The following is a 24,047-nucleotide window of genomic DNA, read 5'->3' on the forward strand; positions in this document are numbered from 1 at the left end:
ACGGGTCCTGGAGCAGGAGGACAGGTAAGATCACCCGGAAACTGTGGTGGGAAGTAGGAAAGAGCCGTTCACGTCACACTGTAATCCAGTGGCTGCCTCAGTCCTCACTGGTTTTCCAACAAAAACAGCCTGTATGTTCATCCAGTGGGACAGAACAGCCGTGTGCACAAATCACTTACACATCCTGTTTGTGTTTGTCTGTACAAACATAATGTCAACCTCATGGTAGCAGGAAAGTCAGTGGACCACATTGTCTTGGAACAATGTGTGTCTGCACAATCCATCAAATAGTATCACTAAATAAGAACAACTTTGACTGTAATATAGTTTGTTTATGTAGAAAACCAACTTTTCATTACGTTCCCATTTACCGACAGCCTCTAAATGAAGGCCAATAACTCACACAGCAACAACGTCCCTTAATACAAAGTGAGACGTTAATTTGATTCCCCAGAGTCTAATGTTGTCCTGAGTCAGCGCAGCTGGTGCGTCTGCAATTTGTCTGCTAGTGAGAGCTGCGTCTGCTGTGACCTTATTACCCATCTGTTTCCCTGTGAGCAGTGTGAGCAGTAAGGCAGAATTCAACCCGCAGTCAGCAGCAGCTGAGAGGGCCGTGGACTCATATAGCATCCAGCAACTGACCCGGTACGGTGCAGGAAAAACACCGTGTCAAGAGTTTGTTTCATTCTGTAGTAAACTGAAGTTTTGCTGAAAGAGTGTGAATTCAGGTGTATCATAATAAGTCCAATTGCAAATGTGTGTCGACGCGTGATTTATGGAGACTGGAGAGGACATAACCGCACTAAGTTAAAATAGATTCACACAAACTAGTACGACGTTACAAAAAGCAGATTTGGTTTGGATTTCTAATAATCTGTAGCTTACTTTGAAAATGAACAAAATGATTCCTCTCCTGACGAGTTCTCTGCCAGTGGTCTCCAAACTACAGGACGGTTTCTCTCCTCATTCAGATTCACTGAACAGAAGCACTGACCATCATATGAGCCGAGGCCTTACTATTCATATTTTCCATAGACATATGTCTGCAGCTGCAAACCTTTACTGTGTCTGAGGGGCAGATCAATGCTGCTGATGCACTGTATGTAGGACCGGCTTCAGATTTGATTATCAAAGTGGGAACAGACCAGGTTATGATGACGCAGTACGTCCTGTTGCCACAGGGGGGCAGTCTGGTCGTTGCACTTAGATGTGCCGCTGCACAAAGCAAGTTCAAGAGAACGTTGAGAACACACACACACACACACACACACACACACACACACACACACACACACACACACACACACACACTGCATTGACATGTTCTAGTTATGGTCAAATATGTGCAGCTGGCTTTAGTTTGCATCATGAACTTTAAAAAAAAAGAAAGAAGCAGAACTGCTCGCGTGGCTCCGCTCTAACTAGGCCACCTAGGTTTGTTTCAACCCAGGTGCAATTCCCCCCCAAATAAATGTGTTTGGGCAGATTCAAAGAGACACATGGGCGTCTCCTGCTTCACCCAGCGTCCTTCATACATTTACAAAAACACAGACATTCAGCTTGATGAAGCCAAGACTGCAGGATGATCCTTGACCTGCATCACAGGGAGCGATCCTTTAGGATGGCATGTAGTAAAGTAGGCTGCATGAATTAAGGCAGCACTGTGGAAGGAGGGGAGGGGGGGGTTGACATAATAATTGAGCGTGCTGCGTGGAAGCAATCCACCATACGGACTGTGTGAAAGTGAGCCTGAGCTCTGCTGTTACACCAGCACATGTGGAGAAGAAGAAGCCTTTCCTCCTGAACCTGCACATTCCTACCCTCCATCAGCACGACGTCAGCACTGGGCAGACAGCCTGGTGCTGTGGTGTTACCATGTTAAAGGGTTAGTTTGACATTAGGTGAGAGAGATCGTTTCCACTCTCATATTTAAATGTTTAGCTCATAGCATGAAGACTGGAAGGAGGTAATGGCAGCTTGCTTTTGTTGTTAAATCTGTACAATCAGCGACTTGTAGGAATGCTGTGGTTTAAACGGGGTCGTCTGAGTGAGCAGCAGTCACTTTCATGGAGCCTCTGCTTGTTTCTTGTAAACCTCAACGTGAGAGCGAGACTCCAGAGGGGAAGCTGCAACCTCAAATTACTATTTCGTCACTTTTGTTTTTGTCCGGAGTGAACAAAGAGATGATGATGTGGTGATAAATTCTGTCGTTGACAGAACGAGGCTAGCTGTTTCCAGCCGCTTTGAATCTTTATGCTAAGCTAACGGACAGAGATGTGGGTGGTCTCAATCTCCTGAAATAGTCCTTCAAATGCCTGGTACTCCTGGTACTCCTGGTACTCCTACAACAGTGTACAACACGTGTAACTGTAGTTTAATCAACTGAGTATTGTTCACTGTGTCAGATACTTCAACCTCACTAAAGAATGTCACACAGAACACACGGCTTGTTCTAATTAAATCCAGCCCACGTTTTGTCTTTCTTATCATGTGACTCTACTCTCTCTATATATATATTCATATATATATATATATATATATATATATATATTTTAATGTTCCCCTTCTTCCTGCTGTGGTTCAGTCGGCTGATGAACACATTCATGCATCAACGCAGCAGAACATCACACGTTCACTCTCTTCTATTCTTCTACGTCTAAACTCTCCGACTGCTCGCTGTGAGGAACAGCCCCCGGCTTTAAGAACAGAACTGAGCCTGCTGTTATCTTCTAGATGTCCACATGAAATTACACCATCACCAGAGGAAATGCACCACACACACACACACACACACACACACACACACACACACACACACACACACACACACACACACACACTCTATTGTTCTTCAGCTCTCCCCAGAGGATTATAGAGAGAGATCACTTCTCTGCATTCTTCTATAGAGCAACAGTTTTATTGTGAAACAGGTGAACCGGTCCTGTTGACAGTAATAATGGACGATAACGACGTTCTGCTGCAGTGACAGATTATTATGGAGAACCTTGAAAGGTAACTAACCTGAGCTCCTCAGTTTGTGTTCAGTGTGGACTGTGGACACTTTTACAAAAGAAAAGATGAAATACATCTTTGATTTGTCGTATAAATAATGTCCCATGCCTTCTGGAGAAAGGAGCAGGTCTCTCCATCCTGCATTTTTAATTAGTCAAAGAGGGTGTGACCTACATAGTCTCACTGAGGCAACGCAGGAATGTGACTGGTCACCTGATCTCCCCCCCCCCCCGTCCAAAATCAGAGGAGCTCATTTCATCCAGGCGATGAATGAATGGGTGAGGGTTTGGCGGTGGATCGCTGAGGTGACTCGGCGATGTGATGTGCCAGGTGTAGACGTCGGGAAGGAGCCGAGGAAAGGTGGTGAGGAAAGGTGGTGAAAGGCTTCAAGGCTCATGTGCGGTTTGCTAAATGTCAGTTCTTCACAGTCACATCCTGCACAGCTTATGTTATGCATTACATATTGATACCAATATTAAACCTGTCCGGTTTTAATATTAAAGCTACAGCCAGGATTGTTAGCTTAGCATTAGCACACTGGAAGCAGCTACGGAAACTAGACTGAAGCTGTGTTCACGCAGGAATAAAAAGCACATTTCTGCTTTGCATCATTCATATGAATATGACAGCTGAGCCTCCTTCTGCATATTCAGCCTAAACATCCCATGAGTCAACGATACAGACGTTAGCCGCTATAAGCTAGCAACGGACACATCTGTGGAAGCACGCCTCTGTGTTTGTGTTCAACTCTTCCTCCTCCTCCTTTTAGTTTTCCTCCGGTCTCTCTCCCTCTTCCTCTTCCTCTCGTTGGTTTATCAAATAAAATGTAACTTGTTACATGTTTTCAGTCTGTAGGGAATCTTTTTAGAAAAGTCCAGAATAAGCTTAGATGAACTACTGTTAAACTGACTCATCTATGACTGAGTAGACGCTGCTGCTCTTCAGATGTGCTTCCTGTCACTGGACTTGACCTGGTGAGACGGCTCTGATTAATAATGCAACTCTCTCCTCACACAACTGGACCTTTCTGGGACGGATTAAAAGAGGGACTCTCAAACACCTGTATCAGGTCCACCTGTCTCATTCACTGGGGTAGGTTAGTGTATTCTCTCCAATTCACTTGAACGCATCATCTCTCACATTTACAGTCCATTGTATTTATATTCGTCTTTTCCCGCTCAATGCTATTACTTGTGTGTGTGTGTGTGTGTGTGTGTGTGTGTAATCCCACCTTCTCTGTGCTCTGCTCGTCATACATCATCAGCTGAATGTGTATGATGCTGAAGCTATAGTTGTGTGATATGTCGGGGCTTACAAACAGAGTGTCCCTCCTGTCCTCCCGTCCTCCGGCTTACAGGCGGTACATCGTCCACGGCCGCGGCTTTACCTCCGGGGCTGGCAGTGGGCATCGGCTCAGCTTCGTGCAGCCAAAGCTGGCCGGCTGCTCCCAGAGGTTGAAGCCAACGCTAAACAACGGGGCTTTCGTTTTCAATGAGCTATTACGCAACAGCATCTGGGCAAGAGACCTTGTGAGACCAGCCCATCTAAAGCAGGGGTGATTACACCAACCCCCCCCCTCTTATGGGATCAAAACATGAAGGGTATTCCTGTTTGCTGATTCAGAAAAAGGGATTTCTCCCCCCCCCCCCACATTTCTCTCATTTTTGTATTTGCTAATGTTGGAATCATTTTGTATACTCAGTAATCATGAACATCTGGTGTATGCCATCTGTCCATGTTGTTGTCTGATGAGCTTGACCATGATTATTACTCAAAAGAGAGAGAGAGAGAGAGAGAGAGACATATAAATGTACAAGCTGGTTTAGGATGAGCTATCTATGCAAGATTAGCGATGTACTAATATCTCCAAGCACAGGAGGCGACGTCATATACGAATGAATGAATGAATGAATACATGTTGTACTTTTGTCTGGTGGTTTGGACGTCAGCAGAAATGAATGCGTAGATGTGTCTGATTATTACCTGGCGTTGGTTTGAAGCCCCTCACAGATACATATTCAGGCCAAACATCTCGTCATAACACAAGAGCTCTCACACACAGAAGGTTCAGGGAGGAGAGGCGATGACGCAGGAGAAGGGGAGGGGCCTGATGCTGATGGGGGACCTAGTTAGACTCCTTAGAATACCAAGGAAAGGTGGGGCTGTGTCACACAGGACTAACCTGACACCTGGGCCAGTGCTCGTGTAGCACAGACCCAACAGTGTGCTGCAAACTATCATTCATAAACATACAGTACAATCAACTGTCAGGCAGTCTGCACCACGCTGTCAAACAGGCCAATTACACCGACCGAAATAGCTGCGGCAACCTTTCTCATCCTTTATATTCCTCTACAGTCTACGCCGTTGACTTCTCTGTCATGTTTGCTACCTCAAAGACACCTTTCCTCTTCTGTCTCTGTGAATTTCTACTTCCTCGTGAACATAAATTAGCAAAGCAGAGCGACGATCAAAAGGAAGAGGACAAAGTCTGATCACAAATGAAGCGATGAGCCTCTTTCATGAAGTGAATATCAAAGGTTTCGATGGGGAGGAGACGGCCGAGTGCTGCAATGCAGCCCATGTATGTGCACACATGCAGCACCTGTACGGTGTGTGTGTGTGTGTGTGTGTGTGTGTGTGTGTGGCTAACACACACACACACACACTGTACAGTACAGTAAACACTGCATGAATACATCCGTCTCTGCAGCCTCCTCTGTGCTGTGGAAACACCTCTGGTCTCACAGCGAACATGTCAGCAGCAGTGGTGGTCTGTGTGTTTGAATGTTGTCACACATTGTGAAATATTTGAGGCTAATGGCTTCATGAAAGGCTGAAATGGACACGTCTCATGCTCACAGAGCGTCTCAGGCACATGAAGGGGTGTTGGTGCAGAACACACAAGTGGCTGCTGCATCGGGCCGTTAGCCTGAAGAGCAGGAGAGCAGTGATTGTGAAGAGGGCTCGAGATGGGCTGTATGTTCACTTGACCAAATATTACCAACACAACTGTGTGTGTGTGTGTGTGTGTGTGTGTGTGTGTGTGTGTGTGTGTGTGTGAGAGAGAGACTTCCTGTCGCTGGTAATGTGGAGTGAAAACCACAGAGATTGGTGCGGTGTGAACAGATCTCACAACGTTGAAAGTTGTGAAGTTGTCTTAAAACGTAACAACTTAAAGGTGCAACCAGCCACGAGATGTTGCCCCCCCCCCCCCCCCCCCCCCCGCGCTCCACAGCAAGTAGTCGGCAGCTTGTTGCACGATTTGCATATTCCATGGTCAAGTGGAGTGAGCCTCAGTCATGTGACGTGATGAATGCTCTGTGGTGGAGTGATGGAGTCATTCTGTTGCTCCTCATTAGCTGTAGATTCATGTTACTTTGTTACTGATGATTTCTCCACCTGTTTAAATGCTCCAGTGTTCTCTCTCTCTCTCTCTCTCTCTCTCTCTCTCTCTCTCTCTCTCTCTCTCTCTCTCTCTCTCTCTCTCTCTCTCTCTCTTGGATAAATTAGACCTGATGCAGATTAATGTACTGCTGCCCTCTGACCGGCCGACTGTTCAACGGTACTGTAGGTAGTTCTGATGTATGGTATTGTCTTATTTTATTCCTGCAGACCTGATCTTCTACTGCATGCTATATATCCATGAAAATACAGTTTGTTAACGTGACCTACATACAAGTGCTTGTGTACAGTTGTGCTAACATCAAAGCCTTGAAGATTATATTTTAAGAAGCGCCTGTGATTTATCTTCAGCTTCTTGGTTGAATGCAGTATTAATCACACAGTGAACTGAGCCTGTGTATTATCTAGAACCGACTCTCTCCTGCCTCTGACGCTCCTGGTTTTGTTCAGAAAGATGAAGAAGTGAAGAACTCTCACGATGCATTCACAGCTGATGTGACTGGAGCTGTTCAAGGTACCTTTTCTTTTTTTAAGCATTTGGCGCCTTTGAGACAAACGGACCAACTCTAGATTAGAGGAAATATAAATGATCAAATGAACCTCATAATCCCAGACATCTAGTCTCAGCTGGATCGTCCTTTCTTTGCCCTTGAGTTGTCTGTGATCAAACCTCGTGAGTGTTCTGGGTTCTGTTCTACTGTTCCACACAAAGGGTCCGGCCCCCTGGTTGTGGACACATCCCTGCTCGCGGACAAAGACAAAGAGTGGCGGCGTGAAACTCGAGAGCTGGTTCTGCCCACCTTCCCAGAAGAGTTCTAGCTCACGCAGTTAAAGCTGGACTTTTACAAATGAATGAACGTCCTTCACATTAAAGCTCACTCAATGCTGAACGTGTCCCTCGCTGCCAGAGGACGCTCTCTGTGTTTGGTAACGTAAACTCTGGGCGTAGCGTCTGGAGACATGAGTCAGTGGAAGGACCGGGTGCGTCTCATGCAGACCCTAAAGGGAGCCATAAGTGGCTTCAACAGTGTTTGTGTAATTACTCTCACACCCAAAGGGGGGAGACAAAAGCAGCCTCCCCGTTTAATAATGAAACATTAACAAGACGGACACGACCGCATCATGTAGGATGTGTAGCTTCATACTGTACAGCTGAGGTGTCTCGGTGTTTGTAACGTAGACGGTAAGAGGTGCACTGATGCACATTGACACAGAGGTCCAGCGTGTCCATAGAGACAGGAAACACTTGTGCTCATTAGCCTCCTCATTCATAATTAAAATGTGTTTTTACTGTGCTGTAGCTGTCATGTCTCTACATGTCATGTCTCTACTGTCACGGTGCAGGACAGCTTTACCTGTTAATTAAAACGCTCGGCGTGTTCACACACACAGAACATGTTCCTCCATCCATACTGACTTTCAGATGGACTCATTTGCGACTACGTTTTGTAGTTCTGCTCATATTCGTGCCTTTATAGCATGTTGTCCAGCATTAAGATTAGCAGTTTGGCTCCTCCGGTCTCCATGGTGACGTGTCCTTTTTGGCAAGTTACCAAACCCCAAATTGTTCCCAAACACGGTGCCACCGGTGTGTGAACGATGTCTCCTCAGTGTTCTCTACTCATCATGGCGTTACACTGGTACCTTAAAGTGGCTATGATCTATATATATATATATATATATATATATATATATATATATATATATATATATATATATATATATATTAAGAATAATAATGTGGCCAAAACGTCATAAATCATACATGAATCTGTGATGCATCGTTTATACACAGTAGCCTTAAGCTGAACTCCTGCGATGAAGCGATGGTGTGTGGGCTTTAAAATGACCACATGACCGCACCTCATAACCTTGTTATGATGAGATTCTATATCTACTTCATGTGAGACTATATCATGTCTGTATGAATGCATATATCCTAAAGGAGTCCCTATATATAATAATGATAAGAATACATCGTAGCATCATAGTAAGTTTTCTTAATCTTTTATATCTCTATTGGAAAAACCCAGAATCACCGTGAAGCATATTTATAGCAATAATTGCATAATGAGATGAGACCAGAGGACGGGTGCACAGCTGACCTCCTGCAGTACAGATGCTGGCAGAGGAAGGGGGGGGGGGTGCATTTGGACCGGTAGCTGGACCAGCTGTCCGCCACGTGTTACACTGGCTGCATTATTGTATGATGAGGAAGTCCGATAAGTTGCATAAGTGACAGCTGTGCACACGGCACGAGACGCCCTCTTGATTGATGTCACTCGGGACTGACCTTCTGTTGGACCATCTCCTGCAAGGACGAGGAACCGGAAGGAACCCTCCGCCCTGATGTCCATAAAGGTGGAAGGTTGAGAGCGATCCATCAGCGCCGGCGCTCTGAAAGCTCATTTTCTTGAAAGCCTTGTCGTGGTTAGAACATCAGTTAACTGCGGGACGCTGCCAGCTTCCCGCAACCGCCGCCTCTGAAATACAGTGACAGTTTGTATCCACTCAGCTGGAGCCTCCCTGTGTTTACTGATGGCTGCTGTCAACGAGGCCACAGCTGCAGAGCCAATGCTGCTGCTGCTGCTGCTTCTTCTTCTTCTTCTTCTTCAAATATGATGCATGGCTGTGTGATGTACTGGACTGAGTCATAGTCTGACTCGCCAAAGCAGATTTATCTCACGCTGGGAGAGAAAGCAATAGATAATGTAAAGAAGGAGCATCAGCAGCAGACAGAGCAGCTGAACGTATTAGTAAGAACCATTAACGCGCTCTTGAACAATTGAAGTTTCATTGGAATCTATCTGCTCCACGTTAACTAAACATTCACTGACCGTTAAGTTCTGCTTCCGTCTGCCAACCCCTGAGAGTCTTCTCCCGGCTCCATGTTGGACTATCTTCACCAGACACTCGTTTGTCTTGGCGCTCTGCCATGGTGTGCCGTCCAGGTAGAGAGTGTAAGAGAGTCAGCTTTATGAAGCATCGTTCTGGTTCACCGGGAACTGTATTCAGACTGTGACCTCTCATTTAGGGGTCGAGGAACACAAAGAGCACCTCTAGAAGTAGCTGCTGCTTCTCTACGGCTGCTTTTATTCTACGCAGGAAGTGATGCAGCTCGTTTTAGAGTGTTGCTAGCGTTCACGACCACCACTCCGTCCCGCCTGCTGTTCTCCCCGCTTCATGTGTGCTGATCTGTAGGTTCGGCTCACCTGGACCGCCTCACATCCCGCTGCCTGCGTCTGCGGCTGCGGCTGCACCGTGTTGGCTCATTAATCTGCTTATAACCCGCTCATGATATTAATAACTGTTGGAGTGCAGGCTTGTGACAATGACGGTGTCAGGTGTTTAGCCTTTTTTAGCCACGCTAGCTGCATGGCTCTGGACGTGTATCGTTCCACTTTTGGGCTGGACTGAACTACTGTAGGATCAGAAAGATATTTGGTGACTAAGGAGCTTTAAATTCTTCCACAATTGATTTTTGTTGTCTTGCATAAAGACTCATTTGGCTGCTTCTTTGACTTCCCAGCAGCCGTTGTATTGAGTGCTTTGTAGTTAAAAAACCCGACAGACAGAGAAGCGGCTAAAAACAGAGTCGGCATTAGGCGCCAGCAAATTACACTCGTCTAATAATGACACGTAACAGACGAGACAAATCCAGCCGGAGAGAACGGGGATTAAAAAGCAGTAAAAACGAGATCGGGTCAGTCAATCTAACCTCCGGCCGGAATCAGAGGAACAGGAAGTGAAATGAGGGTTTCTCCAGCTAGCAGAGTCTGAAGCGTTGTTGGTTAAATGTTGCGTCTCCCTCTCGTCGTTAGTGACGGATTCATTAGCTCGAGATCGAACCGGGCCACCTTGCCATTGTGGGCTTCTTAATTATTCATGAGCTCAAAGGACTTAAACCTGGATTCAAAGCTGTGTCCTGAGTCTCTGTTTGGTTCTCCTGAACACTGAAAAGATACCGAGAAACAACGTGAAGGAACACGTTGCTCCTCCAGCGGATGAAAACAGCAACCGTGTGGTCACAGGTTCACCTGTGTGACCCCTAAGGAGCATCAGAGAAGTCTTTAATAAGGAGTCAGATAAACGCCTCACTAAGAAATGATGTGAACCTGAGTCCTACTGGTCAGTTAAACATGGAGGCATGGCTGTGAGCAGCAGGCTACTGTCACACAGAACACATTGCTTTGGTTTAGACTGCTGAGCAACACTGACAGACGGCAATCCAAACCAACGAATGCGTCAGAGACAGATTTTGTATCGTTGGTAAAAATCAAAATAAATGGGATTCTCTGTTCTTCTGCTCCAGGATGTTCTCTGGACCGACAGCCTTCCTCCGGTACGACAGCATGCAGCGCTCCTCTTTCCACATTCTGAGACATGAGAGATATTAAACTGAATAAAGTCAAGTCATGTTTCAGCGTGGCGGCAGCACGTGTGTCACGTAGGACACTGTGGTTCCTCTGCTGGAGAGGCAGCTCATCATGGATTCAAGGCACGCAGAGACACGCTGCTCATTCAGCTCCGTCATTCAGCGTTCCATGAAGATGAAAATGTCTAGAACCTTTACTGCAATACACACTGTGCAGCCTGTAAATGTAGCTTTGGTAGACAGCATCGAGGTGGAAAGGTAGGAGGTAGAAAATCATCTTATTTTTATTCTTCTTATGACGCTGCTACATGGAGGCTGACTGTACAAAAGGAACAGTGAGGGTGGGGGGGTCACTCATATTCATCAAACGCTGAGCTGTGATATGTTAACAGAACATATCAATGAGTCTGGTCCAACACAGCTGAGCATTCAGCATGAAGACAATCAGGAGTTGAGCTCACACATCCCGCTTCTCCACCAGTCTTTACCTCCAAACGTTTCATTAGTGGCGGTTTGGGATTAAAACCCGGATCCCAGGCGAGCCGGGTGACGGATGAAGAGAGCGTCGCTGTGAGATGACCGTGGCTCCTCCTTGACCGCCGCTGAGCCGAACACCTTCACCCTTATCGCACCACGCTGATCTGCTGCAGTGCATGTGTCTGGGGTTTGTGCCCTCGTGAGACGCCTCTTGATTTACTCTCAAATAACCGCCTTCCTTTTCCATTGCCTCCTCTCCATTTACCCCTTTTTGTGTGTGATTTATGTATAATCAAGCTGGAAAAAGGCGAGAGCACCATATGTGGTGGTGGATGGATCTGCAGGGACCTTTTTCCTTTTTTTGGGGAGATTTAACCTTGCTGTGCTGCTGAGGCAGCAGACCAAAACACCGGGAAGCCTCACCGCCATGACAAAACGGGGAGAAGATATAGAGCGCTGAGTGAAGGGTCGGGGGTTTAGGAAGGACAGATGACGAGGGAAGAGGCACCGCTAGGATGAAGCAGGTGGGAAGACTGAAAATATGGGTCGGGAGGAGCAGTCGACAGGAGAAAGGGGGGATAAGGCAAGAGGACGGATGAGGAAAGAGGCGACGTCACCGGTTACGTATCTGCGCCCGTAGAGAACCCTTCACTTCATTTCCTCAGCCTCGGGCCGGGAACACATCGTATCCTCTTACCCTAAAACGCTCTGCGTTCATCCAAAGTAATTCCCTCCTCTCGCTCCCTGCCCCACATGCAGACGGACACGCATGCACAGACGGACACTTGTCTGTCTGGAAGCTAGAGCGCTTCAGATCACCCTGGATTACTGTGGGATTTTCCCAACAGCCCCTAAAATCTCTGGCTTTCAACGTTTAGGCGATTTGACTTTTTGGAGCCATAATTAACGTTTAGATTCCTCTCATACTCGGCCAGATATGACGTCGCCATTGTTTCACTCCGCCCGCAGCGCGGCAGACGTGATGATGAGGAGGACGAGACCAAGCACTTATTATTTATGTGTCCTGAAAACAGAAAAGTCACACTGTTGAAATAAAGCTTGTCACTACTTAGTGCTTACATATTAAAGTCTCATTTATACCAAGAAGTCATTAGGACACAGATGATGACATCAAAGGGAGAAACATTATAAGATATCATAAGTTTGTCCAGCTCGGTTTGTTCTCATATTAATATTTAAATAAAAGACTCTTCCAGTGATAAACCACACAGAGCTGCTTGCTCTCATACTAGTGAGAACAGAAACGCTTGTTTTCTTGTAACGGCAACTTTCTTAACCTAGAATAGAACAAAACCTGATTGTGTTTCTCCAGAGGGTTTACTCTCTTATTTAAGCACTGTGATTGGGCCTACACACACACACACACACACACACACACACACACACACACACACACACACACACACACACACACACACACGTGCATACTGGTAAATATTGTGCTCAGCGGGGCTGGGGTGGTCCATGACCGTTCTGAAAGACGCCACCCATCAAGGGATCAGCGGACGTCAGTAAATCCATCACTAAAAATACTTGCCAATCCTTTGGGATTACTACGCGTAGCTAGTGGACACTGTGTATGCCACAAATCTGGAATTAGGCGGTGAACGGCTGTCAACGGGGCGTCAACACCTGATCCACTGTCTAGGCATACGTGTCCTCGGGGAGACGGCGCCTGTAGCTGACCGACCCCGCAGAACATGGTGCGCTCAACTTTATCGGCTTTCTTGAAAAAGGTTAAAAGCCACTTTTAAAAAGTTAGATTTTATGGAGAAAATAGGTGCTTAAAGGCTTTAAGAATGATCTGCCTCCACTATAAATATGGTTAGAGTTGAGCAATCTAGACATGCATGAAGAGTGGAATCTATTCTGAGAGTCACTGCATACGCACACTTCTATTTGAAACGTAATAGACAGCATTATGTGCAGCGTTTTGTCAGAGGACTTACTCCAACAAATCTGGCAGCTGAGCTTCTAAAGGACTTACTTAGTCCTGGTCCTCTGAGGCAGTGAGCGTCAGGTGGTTTCATCGGCGGCTCACTGGTCTGAGGAACTAACTCCTGCTGTGTCTCAACGTCTGAGACATTCCCCAAAGGATATCAGTCAACCTGCGTCCTCGAAGACAACCACACTCAAACACAGATTCAACTTGATGATCCAATCAGTTCAATTAAATTCATCCGGTTCATCTTTTCCTGGAGCCGTTTCATCATCATGAACAAACCATCTTCTTCTTCTTCACTCTTCACTCTGGAATAATGACTTTTCCTTTCAGTGTAATCGAGTCACTTTGGTGAAAACGCTACATTGTGCAAACCTGCTTAGAACCTGAACGCAGTGTGGAGTTAAGGGGACCCGTCACTACCGCACACACCACACCATCAGTCCACACCATCAGTCCACTCCATCAGTCCACACCATCAGTCCACACCATCAGTCCACACCATCAGTCCACTCCATCAGTCCACTCCATCAGTCCACACCATCAGTCCACTCCATCAGTCCACACCATCAGTCCACTCCATCAGTCCGTGCCGACCTGTGCAGAACTCACCAGTGTTTACGGTCCAGTGGAAGTGTGAACAACGTTTCAGGCACCGGTCAACTGTTCAGATATTCCCCTCCCACCGGTCAACTGCTCCGTCTACAGAGGGGTTAGTCTAATATGGCCGTCTGGACGTGGACCAGACCACGTCAGCCCGGTTGGGTTCTGGGCCTGCTCTCAGCATCTTCAGCCCTTGACGGTGTGACGGTACCTGGTTAGCTCTGAGGAACTCTGCTGAGCAGCAGATGACCATTCATTCATGATACCAGCTTAAAGGTTAAGTGCAGCTGCAGCCTCATGGCTGCATAATCTGTAGAGGTTAAACAAGCGCTCAGCAGCGTGGATCTAATTATGATATGGTAATATGGTAATGCCAACCGTCACATTAACCCCACTCACATGCAAGTGCTTCACTAATTTGATTGACGCCTTGAGTCTCGTCCCCGCTGTCCTGTTGCAACTGACGGCAAGTTGAGGACGTGTTGTTCTGCAAGGGTTTCATTCCAACTTTAGACTTTGGATGAAATATTGCAAATTGTTTTATATGGTAATAGTGGTGCTAACTGACGTATTGGTTTTCAGGTTCACAGATGGTGAAATGTCTCACTGGGGATGAAGAGCAACAATGGGACGTTGTGTTTTTGTTCGCTCCATTAATTAGGTTGCTTGTTTTGATGTTTTAATATGATCATCCTGTGGACTAAGCTCGGTAGCGCTCTCATTATTATTTTTTTTTGTACCGGTCGGTCCGCTGATTAAGTCAACCTCGGCCGGTTCCCAACCGATGCCTCGGCTTCATCCCCGAGGTCCATGATACCCTGATAGTCTCGGCTGGAAACGGACCAAAGCTTGCAATCCTATTACAACACCACCGTCTTCCCAGACCCAATCACGGTTTAATTAAAGCAGTCAGTCATGGGACAGGAGTCCAAAGAGGACAAGTGAATTAGTAGTCACGTCTGGCCCAGGAGGTGGAAGATTTGTCTTTTTAATTTGTGTCAGTTATTGAGCTCGGGCTCTCGGACGTTTCAGTGACACGTTTCAGTGATTCACAACTTGTACCTCCACATGTGTCCTCTGTGATGACATCATAGGACTCCTAAACATGGACACTACAGAGGGTCTATTCCAGAATACTTCTTATGGAATACAAAGTAAACAAAAGGGGTTTTCCCTCCATTTTTTTGTTTTGGTAAACATTACTCTCAATGTCGCATCAAACTAAGGAGGAACTCACTATACATTGAATGACTTGCAGAAAATGAAAAGGGGCCACGGAAACACAATGCTGCCATCCTGGCTGATGCTATTTGTGGCAGAAGCCCTGGCTGGCAGAGCGGGGGGGGGGGGGGGGGGGGGGTGTAACGTCTCATGTCCAGATGAGGTATCGACTGTAAGCAGAGACGACTGGATGTGATCTTAGAGACACAATGTCGTTTTCAGCAGGGCCAATGAGAGCCCTGCTGTTCTATCACTTTGTGGACCTGATGAACTCTAATATATAATATCAAGCAGGATTAACTCCCTCTGGGATCAGCTTCAACGTCATACAACACAACGCACATTCAAGTATGAGGTTTGAAATCTCAATATTCTTTATTTTCTGCAATTTCCACTATAAATTTGATGCAGAAATGTCAAAATGAGAATCTCATTTCTGACCTGTTTAACTGTAGAGCTTCACACCTTCCACTTCAGTGATGCTGTTTGACCAAACCTGGAATGAAGGGTTGTCCTGGTGAACGTATTCATGTTGCTTTTATTCCCTGACATCTGGGACTTTGTTCAATATCAGTATTACTTTAAGCCATAAATCTTATGCTACGTTGTTCTTCTTTGCTGTGTAGTGGAAACTGTAATCCAACCCAACACCAACCCAGCCGAGATAAACCAAACACAAAACAGTTCAAGGGATGTCTGCTTCAATTATGATACCGTTTGGATCATAAATCATAATCCACCACCAAACATGTGAAGGATCTGAGCTGACGTGTGGTTCTGAGTCTCCATGAAGAGACTGAACATGTGGGATCAGTGAGGTTCTGAGTCTCCATGAAGAGACTGAACATGTGGGATCAGTGAGGTTCTGAGTCTCCATGAAGAGACAGAACATGTGGGATCAGTGAGGTTCTGAGTCCATGAAGAGACTGAACATGTGGGATCAGTGAGGTTCTGAGTCTCCATGAAGAGACTGAACATGTGGGATCAGTGAGGTTCTGAGTCCATGAAGAGACTGAACATGTGGGATCAGTGAGGTTCTGTGTCTCCATGAACAGACAGAACATGTGGGATCAGTGAGGTTCTGAGTCTCCATGAACAGACAGAACATGTGGGATCAGTGAGGTTCTGAGTCTCCATGAACAGACAGAACATGTGGGATCAGTGAGGTTCTGTGTCGAGTCTTGCCTCTTTTGAAGTACTTGTACTTTATTTGTGTGTTTTCTTTTCACGCCTTGGGGAAATGTTTTACTGCACAGGTTTGTTATCTTAAGTTACAATAGTTACTTTAGTTACTTTACTTTTGAATTTGTTTTTGTGGAAAAGTGCTCATGCTTTGACATTAATAAAACTACACCAATATATATCTTTAACTTCAAACGATAGTCGATTTATCAGTTAGACGACTGAGACATAAATCAGTTTGAAACGTTTTATTAAAGATGCTGAACACTGGGAGCTGGACTGTTGGCTGGATAAAAACAAGCAGAGTGAAGGTGTCAAAGTAGCTATTAGTGGTGGAGAATTCTGTTATTTATGTTTTACAAACCAAAGAACCAATCAGTAGATCAAGTCAGAGATTAATTAGGAGATGAATCAATATAAACAGTTAAAGTACTACAGTGAAAGCCTTTGTTTACCTTAATGCATGAGTGACGATAACAGAACGATGATGTATGATAGTATATATATATATATATATATATATATATGATAGTATATATATATATGATAGTATATATATATGATAGGAACAGTCAGAGGAGACGTTGTCCTACTTTACTTTTTGAATGCAGGTCGTTAACTTTGAATGGTGCATGTTTGATGCTTCTACTGAGAGCACGTGATCTCCATGCCACGCACACATGAAGTTTACGCTTCTAAACAAACACGTGCTTCTATATTGCAGCTCTATAGAGTCGGTGCAATGCATTGGGTGCGTTCACGCTCCAAATGTTGGATCATGTCTGCAACACCTTGTAAGGTGTGACTTCCACAAGATGTTCAACTAGTTCTCTCATATCACCAAGAGGCTCCAACTATGATCCCAGTCTGTTCCACCGTGTTGTCTTCTATTATCGCTCCTCAGTAGGAAGCGAACCTGCCGCCAGCCGAGCCACAGGAGGCACGCGCGCCTTCAAACGAACTATAAAACGTCTTCTTAATTAACGTCTTTATTAAGTTGAAATGTGCGCTGCGCTCCTGTGATATGGGCTTCCTGCCGCCATGCCGGATCCTGGTGACAGGGGAGGGAAGAGGTATCATGAGCCACATTATGTAAATAAGGTGCAGGGGCATGTGCCAGTTAAACCGCAGTGCCGTGCGGAGTGAGACAGAAGCAGAGAGGCTGTGGACGGTAGAAGCCGGGGCCGTCGGTAGATGGCGGTAACCCAAGAAACCTGATCCACAGGGCTGTCGGGGACTCTGTCTCAGTTTGCAGCACTCCCACCGAAGGCAGAGGAGCTGAACAGTTTGAAGGACATAATTAAAAGCAGCGAGAAACGAAGGGGGCAGAAACCCAGGAGAGCTCACAGCGGGTCCTCTCGAGCTTTGCGCGCAGCCCTCCCGGAGCCGGAGACGGAGACGGAGACGCTTTGCCACAAAGACAAACGGGAAAACTAAAGACACCATGGAAGACAAATCCAATTCCTTCTCCAGCAACAAGGAGGAAAAGGCGGACGGGAATAATGTGTTTCAGAGGCAAGACTCGATACAGAAAAACAACACGGGGAGCCAGAAGGAGCACGGCAACTCGGTGGGCTTCAAGGGGGAGCGGGAAGAGGCCATGGTCGGTTTTGACGATCTGGACGGGGCGGCCAGGCAACACGGCTTTATGCAGAGACAATTTGGGGCCATGATGCAGCCCGGAGTCAATAAGTTCTCCTTGCGTATGTTCGGCAGTCAGAAAGCCGTGGAGAAAGAGCAGGAGAGGGTTCAAACGGCCGGATACTGGATCATTCATCCATATAGCGATTTTAGGTAAGGGCTGGAAAAGACACCTGCTCACCCCCCCCCCCCCCCCCCCTTCTCCTCCTCCCTTTCTATCCACCCCTCCCGTCACCCGAGGGTCTGCAAGCTATACACTCTCACACATAACGCGCTGTCATCGGCACACGCACAGCCTGCCCCGAGGCGCAGACGCTAATCTACCTCTGTATTTAGGCAACCGGCTGGCTGAAGGCTTCACTGACTTAAATGTGCCCAGTGTGTGTGTGTGTGTGTGTGTGTGTGTGTGTGTGTGTGTGTGTGTGTGTGTGTGTGTGTGCGTGTGCGTGTGCGTGCGTGCGTGCGTGTGTGTGCGTGCGTGTGTGTTTCATTGCGGCATTTTTATTCTAATAGAGAGGGACGCGTTTAGGCTACAAAGGTGTATCCGTGAGATGTCCTTGGAGCACGGACGGTGAATGTCAATTTCACAACACAGACTCAGACTCCTGCTCGTTTCACCGTAACCGCACGGTAGCGCGGTCCTCACCATTGCGACGTCTTCCCGTGTGCCGTAGGGGCGACGGTACCTGGACCACAACGTGACAATGCCATTGCACCATCTCGGTTGTAAACATTGTAGGCGGCGGTACCGGACGACTGGCCTGTGTGCACACACACAAAAAAAAAAATGCACAGAATGCGGTAAAAAATCGTGCAGCGAAACGATTTAGGAGGAAAATGGCCGTTTTTTGAATCGATCAGTCTCGCGAACATTTGACAGCGCTGATGAGTGAGTGGCGTGATCGTTGAGGGAGGAAATGTGGAGGAATGTGTTTGATTCGGAGGAGCCGATCATGCCACACTTCCTCCCGCGGTGTTCACGGAACGCCTCAGTGACGCGCTTGTTTATCTCTTCGTGTCGTCCTCTCACCTGCACAGCAGAGACACCTATTGTCCTAAACAGAGCGAGGCTGCACGTGCAAACACTGCCCGATGATGGATGCATCCCCACGCGTGATAAGTAGTGCTAATGAGTCGAGACAAACTGCGTCTAATGTGTGTAGTGTATCTGTGACACACCGTGCGTTCGGAGGGTAAACACATGAGATCAGGTGGAGCCGGGGCCGGTTCTCCACCGGCTGCATGTTTACAGTTCACCACTCGACCAATTAGGCGCGTCACCCGGCCCGGTCTCTGCACCGGTGTCCCCTGGCACACAGCTTGACGGTGACAATCATCCCCGTTTTCCGTTGAAGCTGTGCGTGACGTGCCAGGACTCGTCGGTCCCTCCGCTCTAACGCGGAGCTGTCCGTGGTCCTGAACCCGGAGCGGGCCTAGGTATGCAGCCCCGCTCTGCAGCGGCTCGTGCTGCTGCAGAGCTGAGTTCTAACCGAGGGAACCGACGGCTGCACCTCTATCCGTGTAGCTTGTATTGGTTGACGTGTAACGCTAACTGGGATGTCCCGCGCTCACCCGCACAAAGACACGGCCATCATATGCACAGACCCACGCGCTCACACAGATGTACGGTGACGGTGGGCAAGGATTAGTAGCATAACACAACAGTCAATAAGTTTAGCAATCTCTGTACACAATTATGTAAGGAGACCCCCCCCCCCCCCCCCCCCCTCTACAAGATGACCAAAGGGTTAGACCTGAACAATTCAAGTGGTGTGCATACCCCCCTATTCCACAATGGGAAACAATTGATGTCGTCTCTGTAGAATGTATGTCAGCGTTCTTAATATGAGACTCATCGGGTCATCAATGGGCGTGTTTGTTGTTTAACCTCTGCTCAAGGAGGTTGGCTCTTTTTCCTCCACTAGCTCAGGCTGCTGAAGGTTCCCTGAGGCTCCTTCCTCCTCACATGTTACTAAGGCTGTTTGTTTCTTCTTCGTAGGAAGTCCTCGTCCTCTAGCCAGTCTAACGACACCACCCCTTAATGCCAGTGAGCTCGCCTCGTGGATTCTTCTGAGAAGTTCTACCTTCAGGCTGCCATGCTGGTGCATAAATGATGGGGGTGCAAGGGTACTCTTTGTTTGGCAGGTCCCCTTGTACTGTAGCTTAAAGGGTAATCTAGTTCTCTACTCTGGGGCTCAACTTATCCTCTTAATTATTACCAGCTGCGACGGTGTGTGGCTGGTTTTGTTTTCACCTTGTGAGTCTGTGTGTGTGTGTGTGTGTGTGTGTGTGTGTGTGTGTGTGTGTGTGTGTGTTATCATGGCAACATGTGGCTCCTGTAGCAGGAATGACCACAGAGGTTTTCGGTACTTTGCCGGGTGTTTATATGTCGGATTGCGTCACCCTGACAGCCACACAGACCGTAGTTGGTAACGAAGCGAAGGCCGACTTTAAAGATGGTTGTAGTCTGAGCAAGAGCGCCGTAGACAGGGGGATGTATACATTCTATTCTGTTCTATTTCTATACTGTGGCAGGACTTTGTACGACCAAAAAGCCAACCCTGTGTGGTCCTTTAATGAAACTCTTACGTCAGCAGGCTGTGTGAATGGCACCACCGTTCACACAGCCTGTATATCGCTTTGTGGGAGTGTTTGAAACTCAATATCCAGGATAGTCTTTGTACACAGTGGCTGCTTAAAGATTAATGTCAGGTTAGTAAGATTCATTATTCATAGATTTTCAGAGAGGCCTCGTGCATGGCCTCATGCTCCTCGGGTTATGCTAAGGAGAGGCCTTTGTCGTAGTTTAACAGACTCTCAGTGATGTTTCCTGTCAGAGTCCGCTCTACAGAGGGCGCCCGTTTGACCAAAGTATCTGATGATCATAGTTCAGATGGCTCATTGCTGTTTGTTCTCCGCATAGTTAAACTTGTGATGCTACCTAGAATGTATCATGTAGACAATTATGTTCATTTGTCTCCCGGTCATTTAAAATGACACGTTTACCTCGATATGAGCTTCCAGTGTAGCCGACCCAAACTAACACACGGATCTATAGAACATGATGTTTGCTCCACGTTCTGTGCTCACATGCTACATTGGAATAAGCTCATTGTCAGTAGATGACTATGACCTCCATCTGTTTGATCTGAACTCCCACTGTTATCATTGTATTCACGGTGGAGGTATGTCAGCTCTGTGTAGGTTCTTCAGCTCCAGCTCTGGCTGTAGGGAGGTCCATCAGGCCATGACAGCAGAGTGTCTACTTCCAACATTCGGCGAACACCTTCTGTGGCTTTGTGGTGTTTGTCCTAAAGTTTTCTTTCTGTGATCTATTAGGAAACACTCTTTTTGTCATTAGTTCCTACAGGGTGCATCTGGCAGAATAAACCAGCACTGTGTTTGCAGCATTGCTGCAGAGCCACTTTAATCGATCAGAGCAGCAGTTGGTTGGTTTGTTAAAGAGCAGCTTGACAAATCGAAGAAGAGCTCGGCACAACAAATGACCAGCAGCAGTGCAGGGTGCTGGGTTATCGGGACGCCGATGCATGTGGCTGAGTGTACCGCGAGAGCTCTGGGTGAAGTAGGTGGAGCCGCCCAACCTGAAGCAGGAGTTTCTCTGGTGACTCGAGTGCATTGCCGGAGTAGGAGCTGCATTTCCAGCTGGGTGGATGCGCATGCTCTCAGCTACTGGTGTAACAGGGGCTGCGTGCATTCTCAGAGTTTGAGCATCGAAGCAAGAGCTTAATACAATGATGCAGCAGGAGCTGGATGCAGTCTCCTCGCTGCCACGCTGCCACTGGATCTTTAAAATGAAAGCAGGCAAGTCGCTCAGCAGGGACGTTTTTCAGGGACTCTTCTGACTCTGTGAACAAGTCCTCTCTGTGTTGCAGTGCGTTTGTCCGTTTCCTGTTTCCTAGTTTCTAATTCAAGAATTGAAACGCGATGTTTTATTCATTAGATAAGTGGGTGTCTTAGAGGTCATGTGCGGCATAAACGCCACCTACACAAGTCATGAGGGAAACAGAATTATCTTCAAGATGTGGGCACAGAGTGGGTTTCTGATTATATTAATACGAGTGGAAAGAAATCACACATTTCCCATTCTTTGAAAAATAGCAATTTAACAGATGCTAGTATTCAATTCTTAAGTGCTGTACGGATATTTCAGACTTTTCCTTTTTGAACCCCCATTTTGCATTTTTTTTTACAATTAATTTGATGCTGTTTTGTTAAGACTCTTTCTTTTAATATGAAAGTAAAAAATCATTTTGCATTCTATCTATAAATTACTTAATTTTAGAGCTTTTATTTTTCTCTTTGTTCTCTTTTTTCAACCTCAGACTAATTGAGATATCTAAAGTCATTCATGTTTTCTACAATGACCCCTAAAAGGTCTCTATAATCAAGGTTTCATCTTTTAATAATAATCTCAGTGTGTATTGATATGAAGCAGTTGAAAAGATGAATCATAGCAGATGTCGTCACTGCAGCCTCTTAAATATGACTAAAAAGACTAAGTCAAGCCACACACACATACTGTACTGTGTGTGTGTGTGTGTGTGTGTGTGTGTTTATAAGCTAAGGTAAACATAAATCTCATGTCCATTGTCACTGTTACATAAGTATGTTTCTACCGATAAAAGTAAACGGATGAATAGCATCAAGTAGTCCAAAGTGCACCGTGTTCTGTGCTTTAATGCTCCACTCAAGGCGTCGAGTCGAGGCTCTCCATACATAAAGAGTCCGCTCCATACATGAAGAGTCCGCTCCATACATGAAGAGTCCGCTCCATACATAAAGAGTCCGCTCCATACATGAAGAGTCCGCTCCATACATGAAGAGTCCGCTCCATACATAAAGAGTCCGCTCCATACATGAAGAGTCCACTCCATACATGAAGAGTCCGCTCCATACATGAAGAGTCCGCTCCATACATGAAGAGTCCGCTCCATGGGCCCGGTTTGAAGCACCTCGATGACCGCTGTTTAGTTTACGTAAAGACAATTATCAGACACACGATCTGTGGATATTTATAAGACCAAGGCCCAGTCTTAATTCATTCAAAGGGATCCATTACTGGGTTCCCAGCCAGACAGGCAGCCTGCCAGCCAGCCAGCCAGTCCATTTCCATCCTCAGCAGCGGCAGTGGATCGGCAGCAGGGCGGGGATGGCGTCAGTGGAGCGTTTTTAGCACGAGAGATAGGATTCCTGAAAGCATCTATTTTCATTCACGGTTGCTCGGCCTCTGTCGAGGCCCGGGACACTTGGTGAAAAGAGCAGAGTGCTGATGAATCACTTCTGGCTCTGCTCGTCACGAGACAGAGGACAGGGACATTAGGAGAGGGTCTTCTTCTAACGGGGCCCCGGATGCATGCAGAGAAGAGTCGGCAGCACATTTCTGGATGTCCTTGAATCGTAGTTAGAAAATATTACATAAGAGATGTAGGTAACAGAACGATCACATGTGTGAGGACGTAAGAGCCTCTGCACATGTGCAGATCTCAGAATAAAATGTCTTATTCACTGCTCTGCTGTGCTCCACTCGTCTCATTTCTGGTTGCAAAAAAACCAAGATGGCGACGGCCATGTTAGCGGATCTCGAGGCTCCAAAACTGTAGTGCACAAACAAACAGGTGACGACGTCCACTCTTTATATGCAGTAGATGGAAATATCTCAGCTTTTATCGGATAGATTGCTGTAAAGTGTTTTGCAGATATTCATTGTTCCCAGAGGGTGAACCTGGTGACTTCATTAACCCCAGACGTTTCCTCCGGTGTCAGTGTGAGGTTGACGTTTGTGTTTGTGAGTGAAACGTCTCAATGACGTTTAAATGCATTGTTACACATGCATGTATCTTCCTCTCAGGATCAATTCAATTGCAATAACTTTGGTTAGTTCTGTTATCATCAGGTCAAAATGTTAATGTGTGCAATATTTTAGTTTATGACCAAATACATTTCATCAGGCTTAGTTGTGCTCTGTGGTTAGTGGTAATGGCTAATGTTAGCATGCTAACACACCAAGCTAAGACGGTGAACATTCGACCTCATCATTGTGAGCATGCAGAACTAAAAGCACCGCTGTGTTTAAGTAGCGCCTCACAGAGCCGCTGTAGATCTTTATGTTCTTTATTACTTTTACTTTGAGGCTTTCCAGACTCAGTC

The 24,047-nt window shown here is 46.5% G+C and overlaps 1 protein-coding gene across 1 annotated transcript in view; it reads left to right on the forward strand.

Moving 5' to 3' along the window:
• Positions 1 to 17,266: 17,266 nt before the first annotated feature.
• The window catches only part of LOC137869386 (potassium/sodium hyperpolarization-activated cyclic nucleotide-gated channel 1), a 58,335-nt gene continuing 51,554 nt past the window's right edge, over positions 17,267 to 24,047 (forward strand). The window contains exon 1 of the mRNA XM_068706794.1: positions 17,267 to 18,032. Coding sequence (XP_068562895.1) covers positions 17,683 to 18,032 — 350 coding nt within the window. The 5' untranslated portion in view covers positions 17,267 to 17,682. The remainder of the gene's footprint in view (positions 18,033 to 24,047) is intronic.

Source organism: Cebidichthys violaceus, unplaced genomic scaffold (genome assembly GCF_023349555.1).
Source record: "Cebidichthys violaceus isolate CVI_PGR_0920_01 unplaced genomic scaffold, fCebVio1.0.p SCAF_12, whole genome shotgun sequence".
Classification (NCBI taxonomy): Eukaryota; Metazoa; Chordata; class Actinopteri; order Perciformes; family Stichaeidae; genus Cebidichthys; species Cebidichthys violaceus.